General features: G+C 37.5%; 1 protein-coding gene across 2 annotated transcripts in view; it reads left to right on the plus strand.

The window, feature by feature from the left end:
* LOC122789364 (rho GTPase-activating protein 22-like) overlaps positions 1 to 18,932 on the plus strand; it is a 1,062,881-nt gene that overhangs the window by 631,102 nt on the left and 412,847 nt on the right. For both annotated transcript variants that reach the window (XM_044056754.1, XM_044056753.1), the window contains exon 3: positions 619 to 751. In XM_044056754.1, the coding sequence (XP_043912689.1) occupies positions 619 to 751 (133 nt within the window). The remainder of the gene's footprint in view (positions 1 to 618; positions 752 to 18,932) is intronic.

Genomic DNA, 18,932 nt, shown 5'->3' on the forward strand with positions numbered 1-18,932 from the left:
TCACTTTTTGTAGCTGATTTTTTATCCATGTTCTCTGTATTTCTTTTTTCCTGGCATCTGGGCATCTAGGCAGTACACTTGCTAGCCAGTTACTGAAGCTTACCCATAAACACAAGTCTACTGGCTTTCTCTGCTGAGTTACTGTTTTCACACTGGGAGAGCTAGAATTAAGCTGTTACTCAATGTGCAGCCATATTGGAAGTCTGCTAATGTGAATGGTTGAGGAAATAATCTACATTTGTAATGCATTTCCTTGTAAAAATACAGCAAAACAGTTCATGCATTTTATTTGCAAAGAAAATGTGCAGACTGATAAGTTGCACTCTTCTGTAATGTGAATGCAACATATTAAAATTAAGTAGTGATTAAGTCTTAAATCTGTTTTTTTCCATGATCTTAGTTTAAAGTATCTTAATAATAGTGTAGGTGTTAAATGTATGTGAGGGCTTTGTAAATTGAAGGAGTAAAGGAATGTTAACTAAACTGAAGTATGCATTTGGCTGATATATAGTTTTAATATGGGGACTTACTATGGATTTTCCATGTTTTGCATATATGAGGGATATTGCCATAACCACTAGAAATGAACCAGACCATTGTTCTTTTATCTGTTTTCAGCAATACAGATGTCCATACTGTGGCTTCCCTTCTGAAGCTCTATCTCCGTGAGCTACCAGAGCCAGTTATACCATTTGCAAAATATGAAGATTTCCTGATGTGTGCACAGCTATTATCCAAGGATGAAGAAGAGGTAAAGGAAACTATCATTTAAAGATGTATTTACAGATTCTAGTTTTTGGGTAATACATGCTACAGGAAAGGGCCTATCTTTGCAATACTATACAGGAAACTGTCTTCAGTCCCAGCAGCCTGGGTGAAGGTGCAGGTTGTAGCCTCAGCAGCAGAATAGTGGTAAAAGGCACACATTTGTTTTTCTTTTTTGGGCCTTTCTGTCTGCTAAGGTGAAAGGATGTTAGAGTCTTCTCTCCATTTTTATACTTGGACTTACTGGGATTAGTATATGGAAAGAGACAGTTTATATTATCCCAGTCTTGTTAATGTTATAAAATGTCTCTATGTAAAAAAAGAAGCTAATGTATAAAATGAAAAGTGATGAAACATTGGCATAAAAACCAGAAAAATAGGCAATTAGGAGCAACATATGAAAAAAGAAGTTAGTAAAGTGAAAACACTCACTAAAAATAACTAGACCTTCTTAAACTTTTGAATGCCTTCATTTTTTAATCACACAAAGACTTCTACACAAACTATAACCACTGACCAGATATTAAAACACTGTTAGGTGTCCCAGGAATAAAACAGTCCAATCCTGAATATGATTAATACCTCTGAAAAACAGCAAATTACTGTTCAATAAATATATCATAATTTTTAAATAGCATTTAATATTAATGTGGTTGTTCAAGATGGGCGGTATGTCTGCACGTGTTTTAAGTACCATGCCAATCCTTTTCACATCAAAATACGGTTTGTGTTCAGGATTAGATTGTTTTTATTTGTCTGATTATTCATGTAACACCTAACAGACTCAGTGTTTTACTACAAGCTCAACTGGTGAATGGTTACAGTTTATAAAAAGTATTTGCCTGATTAAAGACAAAAGCTCCCAAACATTAATGTTCCAAGTTGTTTTTAGTGCACAGTTTTTTTATTTTTATCATTACATCTTAATCTCTTTGTGAAACACCTTCCTCTTTTTTAACTTTCAAGACCTCATGCTTCAGATTCTTTGATGTTACTGAATAAGGAGACATCCATCCATCCACAACCCCTTTTCCCATTTTTACAAATGACATCGGTGTGTCACTTCAATACTGATAGTCAACTAGATCCAAGGATTTCACTGCTGGGGGGCCAGCCCTTCAGTAGCTGTTCTATCACACCATACTCACATGCACACTTACATCTATGGCCAATTTAGTGTCCAGTCCATCTACTACATGTCTTTGGGATATGGGAGGAAGCCAACACAGACACAGGGAGGACATGCAAACTCAACACAGAAGGCATAATCAAACCAATCTTGCCATGAGGTGACAATGCTATCTGCTGCACCACTGTGCAGTTACTGAATACTGATACATAGCAGATGTATAATTAATAATCTATGCTTTGCAAGCTTTGTAGAGGCTAACAAAGCACTTGTACATAATTTATCCGAAAAAAGTCTTGAAAAGAATCTGCAATGTAACAAAAATAAAATGGATTTTTGAAGATATATGTTGAGTCATTAAAATTTACTGTGTCCTATTATTTTGGCAACAGCCAATTATTGTACTTTCTTCTCATTTATAATGCATTTCTTGATCAGCTGGTCACATACCTCTCAAGTGTACCTCATTACAGGAATGTTCCTCATTTTGGGTCTGAAAATGCACATGTTCCTCAAAGTTCCACATTGAAAGAGTCTGTCACACATTCAGACTTAGGAATTTTTTTAACTGAAATCTATGGCAAATAGTACTGAATCATAGCAAATCATCAAAAGAACTTTTTATAAGCATAACGTTGCACATTTTAACCATTCTGTGAACTTCCTAATTGATGTTACTAAGCTGTTAGTAGATGTTCCACATTTTACCCATTTGTTCCACATTATGAGGGAATAGTGCTCCTCATTTTGGATATAGAAGGTTGAGAGCAATGGCTGGTCATAGATGCGGAACAACAAGTTCCCGTTAACAAGAGAGAACAATGAATAACAAAATTCCTAAAAGCATAGAGCTGAGGTAATTATTTTTCACATCAGTGAGCATGCATTTCAATTTACAATACCAATGCTTCCATTTTTCATACACCATGAAAAGGTATGTCTATTTATAGGTCAGTAAAATTAAGGAAAAATGGCCCATCATAATTTAGACTATAGCAAATATATGAAGCTGGCTGTGTTTATAATGTTTAAAAATGATTTTGTATATGATTATAGAGTTCTGCTATAAATACCATTAACATAGACATTGAGCTGTTGTCACTAGGGTAAGATCATAAGAAAATGGAGATTAGGTACTATATGCATCATGGCTATGGGAATACAAAAAACCCACAGGGAGGGAAGAACACAAACTAAAGCACAAAAGCAAAAGGAAAGGCTATGGGGTAAACAAAAACTATGTAACATTATACGAAGGGAATAGAAATATCAGGAGACAGCAGATAAAGTAATATGCTGGTTCCCTTTAAGTTCCCTTTAAACAATGAACACCTTAAAACAGGGGTGGAAGGGGGGTGTGGCTGTGTCAGAGTCAGTCCTAATTAGAGGTTTACATAAAGGTTTGCATCTTATACAAATGTACATGCTCAGTAGCTGTCTTGCAACACAGTCTTCTTTCAATGTGTCTGAAGTATATGCACTGTGCCCCTAAGCTCTAACATGTGGTCAGTTAGCTATGATTCACAGACCCTTCATGTCCAGTTAGTGTCTTGATGGTCATCACTGAATGTTTTTCTGTCATCCTCTACTCTGATGTAGAATGATGAAGTTATTGTGGATACTGTGGGATACATCAATTAAGCTGGGTAATGTACATGCATTTTTGACAACTGGAGAATAATGTAATGTACTGTGCAGGTTGTACAACTTGCATGATTATATGCAGTGCAGATTGTATATTTGGCTATTTGTTGTGACAAGTTTTGCATATGTTGCAATGAGAAAGGAATTTAGCAGTGTGACATGTACAATTAACCAACACTGCCACCAACAGATGCAGACTGGAAATTCATGAAATATAGAGATTGCTTCAGTGCTCTGCTATTAGGACTGTAATGCAGGCAGGCTACTCAATCAAGCAGCAAGTGCCTCACACACACACACACACACACACACACACACACACACACACACACACACACACACACACACACACACACACACACACACACACACACTTTGAGAGAGAGAGGGAAGTGGACCATTTCAAACCCAACAACAGAAAACAATTACAAAATATACACCAATAATTTATTATTAAATAGAAGTAATGAAAGTAATTTACAGTCTTACAGGAATAGTTTGTCATCACCCTGAAATCCCAGCAAACTGTTTATCATTTTCTTCAGAAAAGGTGCACTCTACCATATTTATATTAAATAGTCATACATCCATTGTTGGATTAGGAATTTTAAGCAACAGCAGGATACAGTCAATAAAGCTAGAAATAATGGCAAACTAGTTATTCCCTACTTCTATACTTGTCTAAAGCTTTTGACACAGTGTGTCACAGCAAAATCCTACTTCAGCTGTCCTCATTAGGTCTCTCTCAGCCCACCATTCCATGGTTCAAAAGCTACCTGTGCAATCGGTATCAGTCAGTAAAATGACACTCCATGCTCACTCCTTACCTCCCAATCACCACCAATGTACCACAAGGTTCTATCCTTGGTCCCCTTCTCTTAAACATTTTCACCAACACCCTCTATGTAAGCCACCCTAATACAATACATGGATAATTCCACTCTCATTTGCACATCTAACAACATGGTACACCTCCAAAAAATTACTCTGGAAGCTATAGCAGTTACTGACACATGGCTTTGTAACTCACAACTCAAATCCCTCTCTCATGAAAAAACTAAAATTTAAAGTCCTCTCTCTTGATAATACAACCATTGAAGTCACTTCTTATAGCAAACTGTTAGGGGTGATAGTAGATGATAATCTAACATTTGACCTGCATATACAAAACTGCATAAGAAAAACTCCTCAAAAATTAGGGATGCTTTGCAGAGCTAAAAACTTTCACAATGACACAACTAAAACTACTCTTACCACTACTTATGACTTCCCTACTTGGTGCTCCCATTCTAACTAACCTCCAGGCTTCACAAAAATTAAAACTTGAGCAATGGTATAACAAAGTTTCTAAATTTGCACCACATAGCCCTTTCAGAACCCACCACTCAATAGCACTGAAAAGCTTAAATTGGTTAGAAAAATCACATCAACTAATATTTACACAACTTCTTATCACCTATAAAATTATCCAGTAAGCAGCTACCTGACCAGCACTAAAAAACATTTAACACAATTATGTTCCCTGTCGGTCATTGTGATCCAGTGATCAAAATTTCTGGTCCGTCTACAGACCAAGCAAATCTGCTGGACATTGTCTGTATTTGTACAAGGTTGCTAAGGCCTGGAACTCCTGACCTGTATCCATCAGGTCTGTACCCTCCCTACCATCTTTCAAAACCACTGTAAAAGAATTCCCAACTAAAATCTGGCTCTGTTCTTTCTCAAAACCAGAATGAACTATACCCCTAAATGTGAACAAGTACCTTTTCATTCCTTATACCTCCTTCCTCTTCTTTTTTCAGCTATTTCCTTACTGCTATCTAATTCTTTTCCCTGACTTTCTCTTTAAATATATTATATGCCTGTTTTTCCCTCACTTCATATTGCAATTCCTGTTTGTAGTAGACTAACTTACCTTTAATTTCTCTACAAGCTGTCTAAAATTTCTCTAAATATTAAATGATTGTCATATACCTTGTATAGATTCTTAACCAATGTTTTTACATTATGTCTAATTTTAAATTATTTAAACTGCAGATGTTTTTGTTTTATTTTTGAAGATTGTATAATTATTTTTCTTAAATGTTTTGTATTAATTTGGAGCTTTTCTCCCCAGGCTTCTGCTGAAAATGGGCTTCTACCAGTCTGACTTTCCTGGTAATCAAATGTCAATAAATAAATAAATATCATTAATTCATCAGGTTCCATTCCATAAAGGTAGAGCAGGACCCATCTTTTGACACAGTTTGGTAAAACTTTTAAGGTGTTGATGCCAAAATATATAATCCTTGTAAAATGCAAAAAAAAAATAAGTTGATCAGGAAGTGAATATAGGCTGTATCTATTAACTCTGTCACTGACTGCAGTGTGTTGCAAGACACGGTATAAATTAAACACTATTTTCAAAAGACAATACAGTGGTAAACATTAATAAGTCAGGGTTCAGTAAATCAAGTATGTTTATTTGCTTTTAGCTGTTTTTGAAAAATCTGTTATATACACCAAATTCACCATTTAATGCAAGGAACCAATACATTCTATAAGCTATCTCTCCCTATACCAGCAAGCAAAAGAAAAGTTGGTACTGACAATCTGTTGGTGTTGAAACAATCCATGTCTGAGTCACCCATGCACTGAGGCAAAATCGTTAAACAATGCCTTAATTAAGAAAGAAAAAAGGGAAAACATGCTGGTTGAATTGCACTGTGAAACAGGACGTGTCCAGGCTCCAATCATTCATTCTAACCTGATTCCATAATATCACACTGAAAATTACTGTGGGAAAATGCTGATACATTCACTTTATTTACAGAGATCATCAGGAGGATGGCTGTGATTGCAGAAGTTCTGGATTTAAATTAGAATAGCATAATACATCAGAATAGCAGTGTACACTTTGATATAAATGCAAGCTCCCATACCATGGAAGTTACTGCTTAAAAATCATTTAGAACTATGCATTGCAGTAAGAACTATGCAGCTAACTAAGCAGCTGTTGTCCAGTGTAAAATGATACTTTGTCCTTTTCTCAAGCCCAATATACAGCACAGAGGTAAACTGTCTGACTGAATCAGAAGAAAATGAAATTATCATAAAAACGCACTCTCCAAAAGCTAAGAATACAGCAACCATGGGATCAGACGACATCCCGGGCTGTGTACTACATGAACTGGCACCTCACCTAAGTGTCATGTTTAATCATAGCCTCACCTCAGGCTTTGTGCCCAATGAGTGGCACACAGCTACAGTTATCCCACTCTACAAGGGGGGATCCACCTTGGATCCCGGGAACTATCGTCCCATCAGTCTGATGAGCCTGATCTGCAAAGCCATGGAATGCATTATCATGGAACTTATAAACAAAGACATTGGCAACCTTCAAACACTGGACCCCGCCCAGTTTGGTTTCATAAAGGGACGATCTTATCTCCTCAACCTGCGTGACTTCTTCAAATCAGTCTCCAGAGCCGTGGATGAGGGCAAGGCAGTCCACACAGCCTATCTGGACCTCGCTAAGGCCTTCGACACCATCCCCCACTCTGGAATCATAGATAAACTTACTAAGCTGGGCATTAATCCCTATGTCACTCGATGGGTTGCCAACTGGCTTACTGACAGAACCCACACTGTAAAAGTAGCCAACTCAAAATCCAGTTCCAGACAAGTGACAAGTGGAGTACCTCAGGGTTCAGTCCTGGGACCGCTTTTGTTTGGCATCTACTTCTCTGAAGTACAGGCCAGCACTAAGGGATTCTGGCTAACAAAGTTCACAGATGACTGCAAACTGTGAGCCATTATTGAATCCCCAAATGATGTGGATATTCTACAAAAGGGCCTTACAGAAACAGATGCTTGGTGCCAGAGCCATGGGCTCAAGCTCAATGCCAAGAAATGTATAGTAAGCCCATTTGGGAAAAACCACGAATCACCACATAAGTGGCAGTACACTAAACACCAAAAGTGTGATAAGGGACTTAGGGGCACAGGTGGACAGTGGTCTCACCTTCGATAACCACATTGCCACAACAGTCAAGACATCCTTCTATGTGGCACACCTCATCACTAAAGACTTTTCATCCAGAAAAAAGGAGGTCATTGTCCCACTGTACTCAGCCCTCATTAATAAACTCATATAATATACCATTATAGAGTACAATGCCCCATTTGATATGTACATCACAAGACATCTGTAGCAACTGGAAAGGCCACAGAAATACCTCACTAAAAGAATTACAGGCCTAAAGCAGATACCCTATGCTGACCATCTAAAAAAACTCAAGATCTGTTGCATATCGCCTACTCAGAGGCGATCTCTGCTTAACATACAAGGCTATGTCAAACCCAGAGCTGTTGGACATGTTACACTTAAAGAAATCCCAATCTCTCAGAGCCACATGCTCCAGGGATCTAAACCTGGTCATCACAATAAACAAAACATGCTGGAGGGATAGGTTCCTGACCCAGAGACTCCCCATACTCTGGAATAGACTGCCAATACATGTCAAGCTGAACGCCTCTTTGGCCATCTTCAAAAGGAACATTAGCAATTGGATAGGAGATAGGTAATTCACCCTGGGGATCAGTCAGCTAGACAGGGAACCAGGGAAGTAAATATTCTGGGAAGAAATAGCCAGGGAATTGTTATGGCTAGGCTTGTATAGGCCCTAGAGCCGATACCCTAGTACCAACCTATGAACCTATAATCCGATTGAATCACACTCTTATTTCTGTCTTCCCAACTGCAACAGCCATGCAACATTAAATAATCCTTCAAATATAAATAACTGGTACTATTCTAAAAAAAAAAACATTCTGAGCTCAACCATATGCATATACTTTGCAGAACTGTAGCTTTGACTGGCACGATAACTACTCATGCATATTCCTGCATTATGTTTCACAGCCCATCCGGTCCTATGTCAGAATAATAAACACCTGCTTGGAGTAGCACTGAACTGCTGCTATTGCAAGTTGCTCGACGGACACTTTGAATTGGCTGTTATATTGTATTATGATTTGATGAATACAGGTGTCCATTTCTGGTGTATCATTTAGTTATGTAAGGCAGAGCATGAATATATTTGTAAAAGTTATTTATAAGTGACTGAGTCTATTTTCAAGAGATTTCCAGTTTATTGTTCAGCTATACGATATGGGTAACTGTTCTTTGATTTTCTGGAAACTTAGCTTCTCTACTGTAGGTGAGGGTTGTTTCTCTAATTACAGCCATCAGAGAGTTTCCAGTGACCGTACTTTATATAGCAGTCTGCACAAAAAAGTAATACCAGAGTGCCACTGCCATTGTTTGAAATAGGCAGTTTATTTTGTAGAGAATTACTCCTTGACTGAAATTAATGCGATCCTGAAAGTTAGGTGAATGATCACTTAAGACTCACAGGCATCCATATTGAACTGCCACTATAAATTTAGATGAGCTTACATGATATCCAGTCTTCAATGGGAATACATCTTCAGAGTATGTACATGGATATGTGCCTCCCAACCCCTCATTTGGAGACAGGTAAGCAGGCTGAGTCCCTCTATTCCTTTTCCCCACACATCATTTCCAACAGCTGTATCTATTACTAGTTAAATTCAGGATGCATAGGTTCTAGTCAGAACTTTGTGTAAGCTGAATTTAACTGGTGTACTGGAACACAACAAATAAATCTGTATGGTACACTGTTGTTTGCTAAAAAAGGAGTTGAGATTTTTGATTTGCCATTGAACTGCTAAGGTAAGATCTTTGAGGGAGGTTGTGAAACAATTATGTTAGTAAAAACTCAGACTGTGTAGTCTTGCTGAAATCATTTGATTATTGCTATAGTAAACATCTTGTAAAATAAACAGGGAATAATATAATAGAAGTTATGTATACTTCTTTCTTGTTGCATAGTCTACAAGTTGCAGCTGGGAAGCTTGTGTTCTGTGCTCTGGTCTTTAGCCATGTTGTATATGTGTAATTAACTTATGTTCTCTCAGTTGATTTATTTTATTATACACAAGGCATTTCAGGATTTTAGATAAATGGCTCAGCATACATATATGCCTATACTTGTCAGATTTAGCCTGATTACTACATTGTTGAAGGGCATAATTCTAGCAAGTTCCCACAACTGTAACACTTAGTCCTGTCTTAGGTGTCTGTTAATTAACCTTGGTTTTGGTACACCCAGAGTAAGATGCTAATTTTTGTAGGTAATGTGGTGGAAGGCTGCTCAGACAGGGAGTGCTGCTGCTTGTTTTTTGTTTCACAAATTTTGTTGAGGTTAACTGGAAGATGAAGTGAGGTTTGCATTGTTGAAACTGTATTAAATTAGCTACAGGGTGCCACCAGTGTGAATTTTTTTTTCTTTTATAGAGGAAAATAATTGTCCAAACATATTTACTTTGTGTCCTGGTGCTGGGTGATCCACTAGTTTTAGAACCTTATAGTTTTATAGAAATATTTGGAAGTGTTTAGGTTAGTTTGCTGCAGGTTAAAGAAGTTGCTTTGATCTGTTTTTCTAGTTGTACTTTGTCATTTATTATGCAGTTCTCTAAGTTTATTGGTATATCTGACTGTTCTTGAGTGCTGATCCATTCTTGTAGGTGATAGAAGCTTGAAGAAATCCATAGACATGACATCGGAGATGACAGCACTTTTACTTTCTATATTCCAAGAAACAACAAAATCTCCCATCAGTACACCTTTGCAGTTGTCATAGGGCTATGATATATGGTATGAGAGAGTAACTGTTATGTCTTGTTAGGTCCTAAGTAATCCCAAACCATGCTGTTCAGGATTAGTACGGGAGTGTGTAAGAAATAAGAAAAACTCCTAGTCTTTTGCCCTGTCAGTCTTTTTTTCCCCTTACTATGGCACACCAAGGAATGTGTAATTTCTTGTCCTTTATTGGGGGGGAGTTATGATATTGGTGATTATTATCCAAGCCTGGATCTAAAGGATTTCTGTCACATAAGCACATTGACATCAGTGTGACTTTTTTAAAAGCCTTTAACTCGCTGTATTATTAAATGGCCTTGATCCTTTAAAATATGGGCATTGAACTAGGATGGCTTTATATCCAGTGTGCAAAGTTTTGAAATTGTAAGAATAATTTAAACCATTGTATGTTAATGTGATTTTTACTAAGCTTATATTTCTAAATTAAGTATTTGTTTTTTTGTGAAGTAAAGGAAGGGTGTGGTATTTTTTTTTTGTTTTTTTTTTATAGAAAACATAATTTGATAGATGTGTGGCTGGTGTCTTGATTGATATTGTAATTAGTATCTGGGTCTATATTATAACAGTGAATGATCAAAAGATCGAACTCTGTTATATCGACCCCAAACACCCAGAACAGCGATTTTTTTTCCCAGGGAAAAAATCGCTGTTCCCCAAAAAAATAAAAATAAAAACACTAAACACTATTTTAAGTGGGGGGCTTCAACCCCCCACACCCCTACTTAAATATACCAACTCCGAGTTCACACTACAGTGCCAAAAATGGCAAAGTGACAGAAGTGGCCAAGTGACTTCTTTCCTAGGGAAAGAATTTGCATATATGCCACTTCATCATTTTATATTTTTGACATTTGAATTTCGACCAAGACACATTTGACAGAATGCATCTTCGGTCTTCTGATAGGGACCCTTAGTATTCATGGCTAAAACTCATTAAAGATGTTTAGTTACAATAGTTACGATAAGAACTACTAAGGTGCAAAATATCTGCTAGCATCCATTTTCTACTGTTTTGTGGTGATTCAATGGATGGATTATCACACAGTTCTGTAAATTGTTATAAGATTTATTGGTATAATGGAGCACACAGTAGCCCCAACTTTGACAGAATTCACAAGTGAGGGTCATTATGTCACAGCCTAGAAATGCTGTTAGATCCATATTTTCCAGAAAATCCTACAGTACACATCCAGGTATATAAGAATTCTAAGACAAGTGATCTTTACCTTTTCCTTTTTCAGTCATTAATCAATGTCCATAAAGTGGCATATTTTAACAGATACATCGTGTCATTACCCAGGTTACCATATCTTTCCATTGTTCCTTGAGATAGCTGGTGTTCCATACAGTTATCGATACTGCAGACTTCATAGATGATGTAAACACCATGATGCACTGACATTGCATACCTCTCAACTGTACAGATTTTTGCAGAGTGTCCAGTATTTTGCCTCATGTATTTGGTCTGTTTTCATAAAACTGTTATTTTCAGGCAATTCGCTGGCAAATCATTGAGAGTTAAAGTTAGAAAATAATGGCATACATTTGAATATCAGACTTCATGTCCTTCAGAGAATCCATGTTAATGCAAAATCTGTTAGTCAACTTTCTAAGTTTGTAAGAGCAACATTTAAAAAATGTCCCTGTTTTTGGGCCTTTGTCCCCCCATTATTTATGGCTTTGTTCTGATTTCTTGTTCTAATAGGTTGAGAGGTATGTGCACTGTACTTTGCACCATGCAAAACTATCCATTAGTGGGTATAATTTTAGCAAATATAGCATTACATTCAAACTAGCAGCAAGAATGATACACTGTGTTTTCAGTGTCATCTTTCAGACACTCGTATGAGAGGGCCGGGATCCATACATTTCTTAATAAAACAGTTACAGAAAGTCCTGTAAGGCTCCAATATTCCTAGACAGAACAAACTGTAACATAACTTAACAAAATCAAAATATGACATATGTGCTTTTTCCCCAGTCCTATCATTCTTTCTAGAGACTTTCTGTTTAATGTTTGTTTGAGTACAGCAGGGAAAGAGAACTGATGAAGAGAAAAAAAAGAGGTGACTTTGTTGCCTCTTTTTCTTCTGGTCAGATGAAGCCCATCTCATCCATGGCCAATCATGTTTTGTTATGTTCACCAGTGTATTTCATTAAGGAAGTGACCGCTTGTCTAAGTTGTAACCTAATTAAGACTGTTATGCAGCAGCAATAGTATCTCCTCTGGGTTTCTGTTCTCATCCACAGCAAGCTAATAAATCATTTAGAGAAAAGTTTACATATCAATAGCAAAACATTTGGAAAAAAATTTATGTATCAAACTGTTAAAGTTCTCTTAACCAGGTCCAGCTCAATGAACAATGGAAGTGACCCTTTGACTGCACATGCATTTCTAAACAAAAAACTGTAACAATTAAACAGACAGTCCATGAAAATCCAAATCCTTGATGTGCTGAAAGTCCAACCTTTAGACACTCCTTTGTGCCAGAATGAGTAGTGTCCATACAACTCACACAACACATAAAACAACATAATTTTATAGCTGAGGAGGGTCCCAAAAGACTTTTAGGAAAAATGGGCCCATTTTCTTGTATAGCCAAACAAGAGCTATGCTTTTGCCTTTGACATCACACACACAGTTATTGGGAGATCTTGTCATCCCCTGATGTGCTGCCTATTGATGACAACTTGCAGGCAATCGTCTATGGAGCTTACGGTTACGTATTCAGGCAATATTTGAACAGCAGCAATATCCCATGCAAGTCACAGGTTCAACATATTGAAGCAGCAGACTGTTGAAAAGGCAAAACTATGGAAACATGAAAGGGTATTTAAATTGCAGAGGCACTTGAAACCCACCTCCTACCCCAAAATCTGTTCTTATCTTGTAAACAAAGGCATTTCTTCTCACACAGTCTTAGCAGAGAGATGAGAAGCTAACTCACCACAACTGCTTTTGCTACCCTCAACTTTATGTCACTGGTATCCACTCTTAACCTTCTTCCTGCATTTCGGAAGTTTCAGTTATTTGTACTCACACTTATGTGAGCTGATCACAAGTACTTATCAGGATGCAGACTATGAATGACTATGATTACTTAATGACAGCTTATAAACTGTCAGGCTGTTTTTAAGGTTTGTTAGTGCTTCCTTCAAACTGGGCCCCAGGGTAAAGGCCTTGTTTTCCCCACACGTCTTATGACATGCCAGTTACATGTGATTGTAATAGATCAGCAACTGTTATGGCTATTGCTTAATTTACACTAAGTTAATTAGTGAACAAGTTAACTAGATTTCAAGTAATTCCTAAGGTATTAGTCTTGGTAAAAATTATTGATTAAACTATTGGACACAGAAAGCAGTAGTTGCTGAAGTTCATTAATATGAAGGGATTGTAGGCAGTGGGGCACCAAGATTCACCTATGAGAATGAACTTCTGCAGCAGGGTATTCATTTACTATCATATCGCTGCTACTTGACAGAATGACTGGATGTCTGTACTTACTTGATCAAGACAAATCATTGATGGATGCAGACAGTGAATCCATTTTATAAGCTTGAACTCACTGTACATTATGTGAGATTTGAAAATTATAACGCAAAATAGAGAAGTATGTAGTGAAGCTCTTCTCAGTACCATTTATTTTATTTGATAGTAAGACATTTAATTGATGTCTTCTTTGCAAGTGATAGAGTGTGAAATATAATATGTTAAAGATAGGCCACTGGGGAAAGAATTCCCCTTTATTTGTGGAGTAGCAACCTGAGAGCTAGTTCAGCTAATAAAGGAACATTAGTATCAAACCTTTTGGAGAGAGGCAAAGTCCATATTCCAGTTTTACTTATAAATGCATTCTTGGCTCAGAAGTAGAATTCAACATGTAAGATGGTTGACTGCATGTCCTCAACCATTATTTTATTGTCAAGTCAAATCATTAATTATATAGGAACAACCGCAAAATACCAAGGAAAAAAGAAATAACAGGTATATCCACCACACAATTTATTGTATCTCTGATGTCTCGGCCACAGCCTTCAAGGAGTAATCATTAATTAATCTGTGTGCAAGTAAATAAAACATCTTTTCATATTGTCACCTAATTAATACACCACTTTACTAATGTGCGTTAACCCTAAGACAGTCCCTGTCTGTGTTCTCAATCCTACACCTTACCTTAGACAAATGATTTCATAACACTAGCATAAGGCACACACACTAAGTCACAACACTGTAGCTACCCCCTTATCCAGTCCTTACACTAACCCCATGCCCCCCTTATCCAGTCCTTACACTAACCCCACGCCCCCCTTATCCAGTCCTTACACTAACCCCATGCCCCCCTTATCCAGTCCTTACTCTAACCCCATGCCCCCCTTATCCAGTCCTTACTCTAACCCCATGCACACACATTCTTTCTCTCTCTGATATCCGTAATGCTGAAATGTTTGGTATACATAAAAGTGTTGGCATTAAAATCCAAAATCGACAATTAGCTTACCTACACACACTCAGTCTGTTTTCTTCTGACAAATTCAGCACTTGGCTGTCTGTACCCTTGACCAGTTTCCAGAGACTGTTGACTGTTGATTTAGCAGACTGAATGATACCCGTGTATGTGTGTGTGCATATATATTTTCTATACAACATAGAGAGAGAGAGAGACACACACATAATATCAAGAACTAGTGCTTTTTTGTGATCATATAAAGTTGTACAAAAAGTCCAGTACACAGAAAGGAAGATGAAAATAAACTTTGCTAAATTGGAGGCGAAGTCTAAAGTGTAACAAGCTAGGTAAAATGAAAAATAAAAATACAGACTGACACATTTGGGAAGCTAAACCACCAAATAAAGTGTACAAGTGTAAGGGACACAGTAGTACCAACAAAACAAGTTTAAAGGGACCCCTAGTCTGTCACATCAGATGAGCTAAATGTGAGCAAGAAATGCAAAGAAGTAGCAAGGAAAGTACCTGGAATACCAAAATGTTGAGCAAGAGGCATCCCCACAAGGAAACACTTATTTATTTCTCTGTCTATTTATTTCATCAGACTCCATTGTGATAACAGTGTTATACAATGCAAAGCTGATCTCTTTATTGCTCAGGTCACACATTCATGTTGCATGGGGTTAACTGCATTCAGGTGAGGGACAGAGATCAAAAGGAATAAGGTAATAAGTTAGTTTTACTGTAGCAATTGTAACCTGCTTGACAGATTTACACCTAACAACTGTAATGTCATAGAAAACATCTGGTTGCTGTTTGTAATAGACATTGCAGTGACTTTTATATTTCTGAATTATGATCCTTCCAGGTGATTCACAAAAGGTGTATAACTATACATCTGGCATCAAGGCAAGACTGGGAGGCAAGTAATGTCACCGGATATATTCCCACTTGGTTTTCAGTACCACAATAACACATTTGCAGTTGTACAGTGAGTATTAAAGGACATTACTGAAGGACAAGTTGTGACAAGCTCAGCGATGCTATGAGACACAAACAAGAATAAGTATACATACACTCCAGAATAACCTTTAAAAAGGACAAGTGAAACCTTCTTAGTGTGAAAAGTGTGAAACTTGTTTACTAGGAAGGTACATAGAAAGCAGCTGGCCTGCCTGACAGCAAAACAACACTGTGAAGTAAGCCACTGCACTTGATACAAAATATTTTTTTCTTGATCTTCAGTATCACAATAAAGTGTCTGGCTGCACAGAGGATTTATTTTTAAATGACGTTGTCTACTGATTTATTCTGACAAGTGAATAATATACTGAGTCACAAACATTCATAGTATACAAATGTTCTAAGAAACAACAAATACATACATACAAACATACATACATATGTAAAGTTTACATAAATAAATGAAAGAATAAATAAATAAAGGACAGTATTCAACTTTTTAATAGGAAGAAACTGTATTTTTCAGTTATCGGGGCAACACTTCTAATGGCATGCAATGATCGCACAGCTGTTTCAAAGTCCTTCTGATACTGTGGAGAAGTGACTTTTTTTACAGCAGCTGTTTTCAGAGGTTAGTTTGTTTTGGTCTTACTCACGGGGCAAGACTTTTGCGTGTTTCTGCCTACATCGATTTGTTTTACCCAGTGTGAAGTGTAAGTAAACCCTTCATGTGCAGATACATAGCTTAGCTTCACCAGGGTTGGCTTTTATTGACAACTTCATATGCATTTGCAATGCAAGTGCTGAGACAGTAATGATCTTTTTGAAGGCTGTAGAACATGGAGCTGTTAATTTTTATTAATCCAAAATGTAACATGTATGGGCTTTGGGGACCATTTTCACCATTAACAAGCCAGCATCCACTTTCAGTGCAGTACAGTCCTACAGTCCTAGTGAAACATTTAAAGTAGTATTTCATGCTCATGTGCTGTTGTTTGGAGCAACGCTTATGCTCTAGGATACAGTGCTGCCTCCGTGGATTACCTTTACTGCTATTTATACCTGTTCACCACCCACTAGGAACTTGTTTACCTTTAGGAAAAGTCATTTCTCACTTACGTCTTACTTATGGAAATAAACAGTTCCTGGCTTTGCCTGCACAGAATTTGAAAAGTGCCACAGCCAATTCCCTCTGCTGTGCTACCCTCTGAGAGTAATTAAGTGGATGCTAACTAAAAGAAGGATGCTAGAGGTCTGCTCTTCATATTTTGGCTGGCTTCACTTACTTGACCTGTTTTCCTTCATTTCTTACTTGAAAGGAAAAACCAAAAATGCTCTCAGCTTCGATGTGGATAATTAAATGTAGCAAACCAAACTACTGAATCATTTCAGCAGCACATGTGAGATCATTGCGAGCGCATGCTAAGATTCCAAGCACTCATTAGAAGTGCTGCCCCAATAATGGAAAAGTACCATTGAAACTTACCTGTTTGACAGCAAAATAACATTGTGATTTGAGCAGTGGCACCATAGAGAAAATGCATTCCCTGTTAACTTTCTGTAACACAAAAAGAAGGCTTTCATTCCCCAATGCAGTTTGACACTGATATGCATATGAGTGCACAAACCTTCCAACAAGCAACAACTTTAAGTAGTACAGTCCCTCAGGTAACTCCCCTCTTAAACCTCATGCTCATCACTAGGTTGAGACCTCTAGTGAAAGCACAAACTTCTTAGTACCTATTGCTAACTTTTCCCCTACTGTACTTGAATGATTACACCCCTAACAACTTTGCCTCCTGCACTTGATTCAAGACACCTCTCTTCCCCCTCCTCTTAAACACTACTTCTCATCTTTGTTACTTAAACATTGCTTTTCATCCTTCTCTTTTTCTAACTGCCCCCATTCACCATTCGCTCCTCTCATGCATTCCCTGTTTACCTAAATTATAAAACTTCCAAATACAGCAATTTGGAATGAGCAGCCTAGGTAGAACTAATCCTATGCCCTGCTCTGTCACTCAAAGGCTATTACCACTACCCATCTATACAATACTAATATCTCCCCTCCTACTTAATTTTATAACTTAATTCTCAACTTTGTAACTTAATGCTCAACTATGCTCCTCATTATACCTCTTGGACTGTTTACAAACCTTTCTGTACTGAAATATTAAGATCACTAAACTTCTGTACAATTATGTTGTCCCTTCTTCTGTGTAAATCCATTTCCTTCCAAGATTTTACAGCTACCAGAGCTGTGTAGATTTATATGTTTTGATGTAAATACTTTACAATATGTAGCTGTAATGTAATTATTTGCTTATTCTGAGAAATGTAATCACTGTTTTCATGAGAACTGTCTGAAATGTAAATGTACTGTGATGGAAATTTACTCCTTGGGCCTCCACTGAAAATAGGGTCTGCCCAGTCAGAACTTCCCAGTCAGCGAAAATCAATCAATCAATCAATCAATCAATCAATCAATCAATCAATCAATCAATCAACCAATCAATCAATCAACCAATCAATCAAATAAATAAATGTTTATCGATATGTTTACAGTATCTGCTTTGGTCTTCACTTCCACTCAGTCACTTTCTTCACAGTACAGAACCTGTGGTCACTTCATCCACCCCTGACTCCAGTACTGCAGAAGATCTGCCACAAGGCCCAATCCTCAAACATTTTCATTGAAAATATTATTATTGTGCAATAGTCTGTGATCATTTATCCACCCCTGACTCCCATATTGCAGGAGCTCTGCAACAAAGCCCAACTCTCAAATATTTTCACTGAGAGTGTTGTCATTGTGCATTAGCCTGAGGTCACTTAATCTAGCCCTGACTCCAATACTGCAGAAGCTCTACCACAAGGCCCAACTCTCAAAATTTTCACTGAGAATTTTGTCTTTGTGCAATGTAAGCTCATTTAACATGAGGAGCCTTGCTGTGTATTAATTATAACCAGTCAAATACATGCCTGCCTTGTCCTCAGAGGTGTCTGTGACATCCCCCCACCCAGGAGAAGAAGTTCTTCCACTCTAAGGACCGTTTAGTAAGTGGGTCACTGTCCCTTTTCTTGACCAATACATTACACTGTATATGCCAGTTACTTAGTTTCCTGGTTTCTGCATGCAGTAAATGAAAGAAAACCTGTTCTACTTTGTTTCTCCTTGTTAATTGCCTGGTATCATGTATAAACTGCTTGCTCTCTGTCATAATTGGCCTGAGGGTGGGAAAGTCACTGTAGT

Source organism: Protopterus annectens, chromosome 14.part0 (genome assembly GCF_019279795.1).
Source record: "Protopterus annectens isolate FY-2018-M chromosome 14.part0, PAN1.0, whole genome shotgun sequence".
Lineage (NCBI taxonomy): Eukaryota > Metazoa > Chordata > Ceratodontiformes > Protopteridae > Protopterus > Protopterus annectens.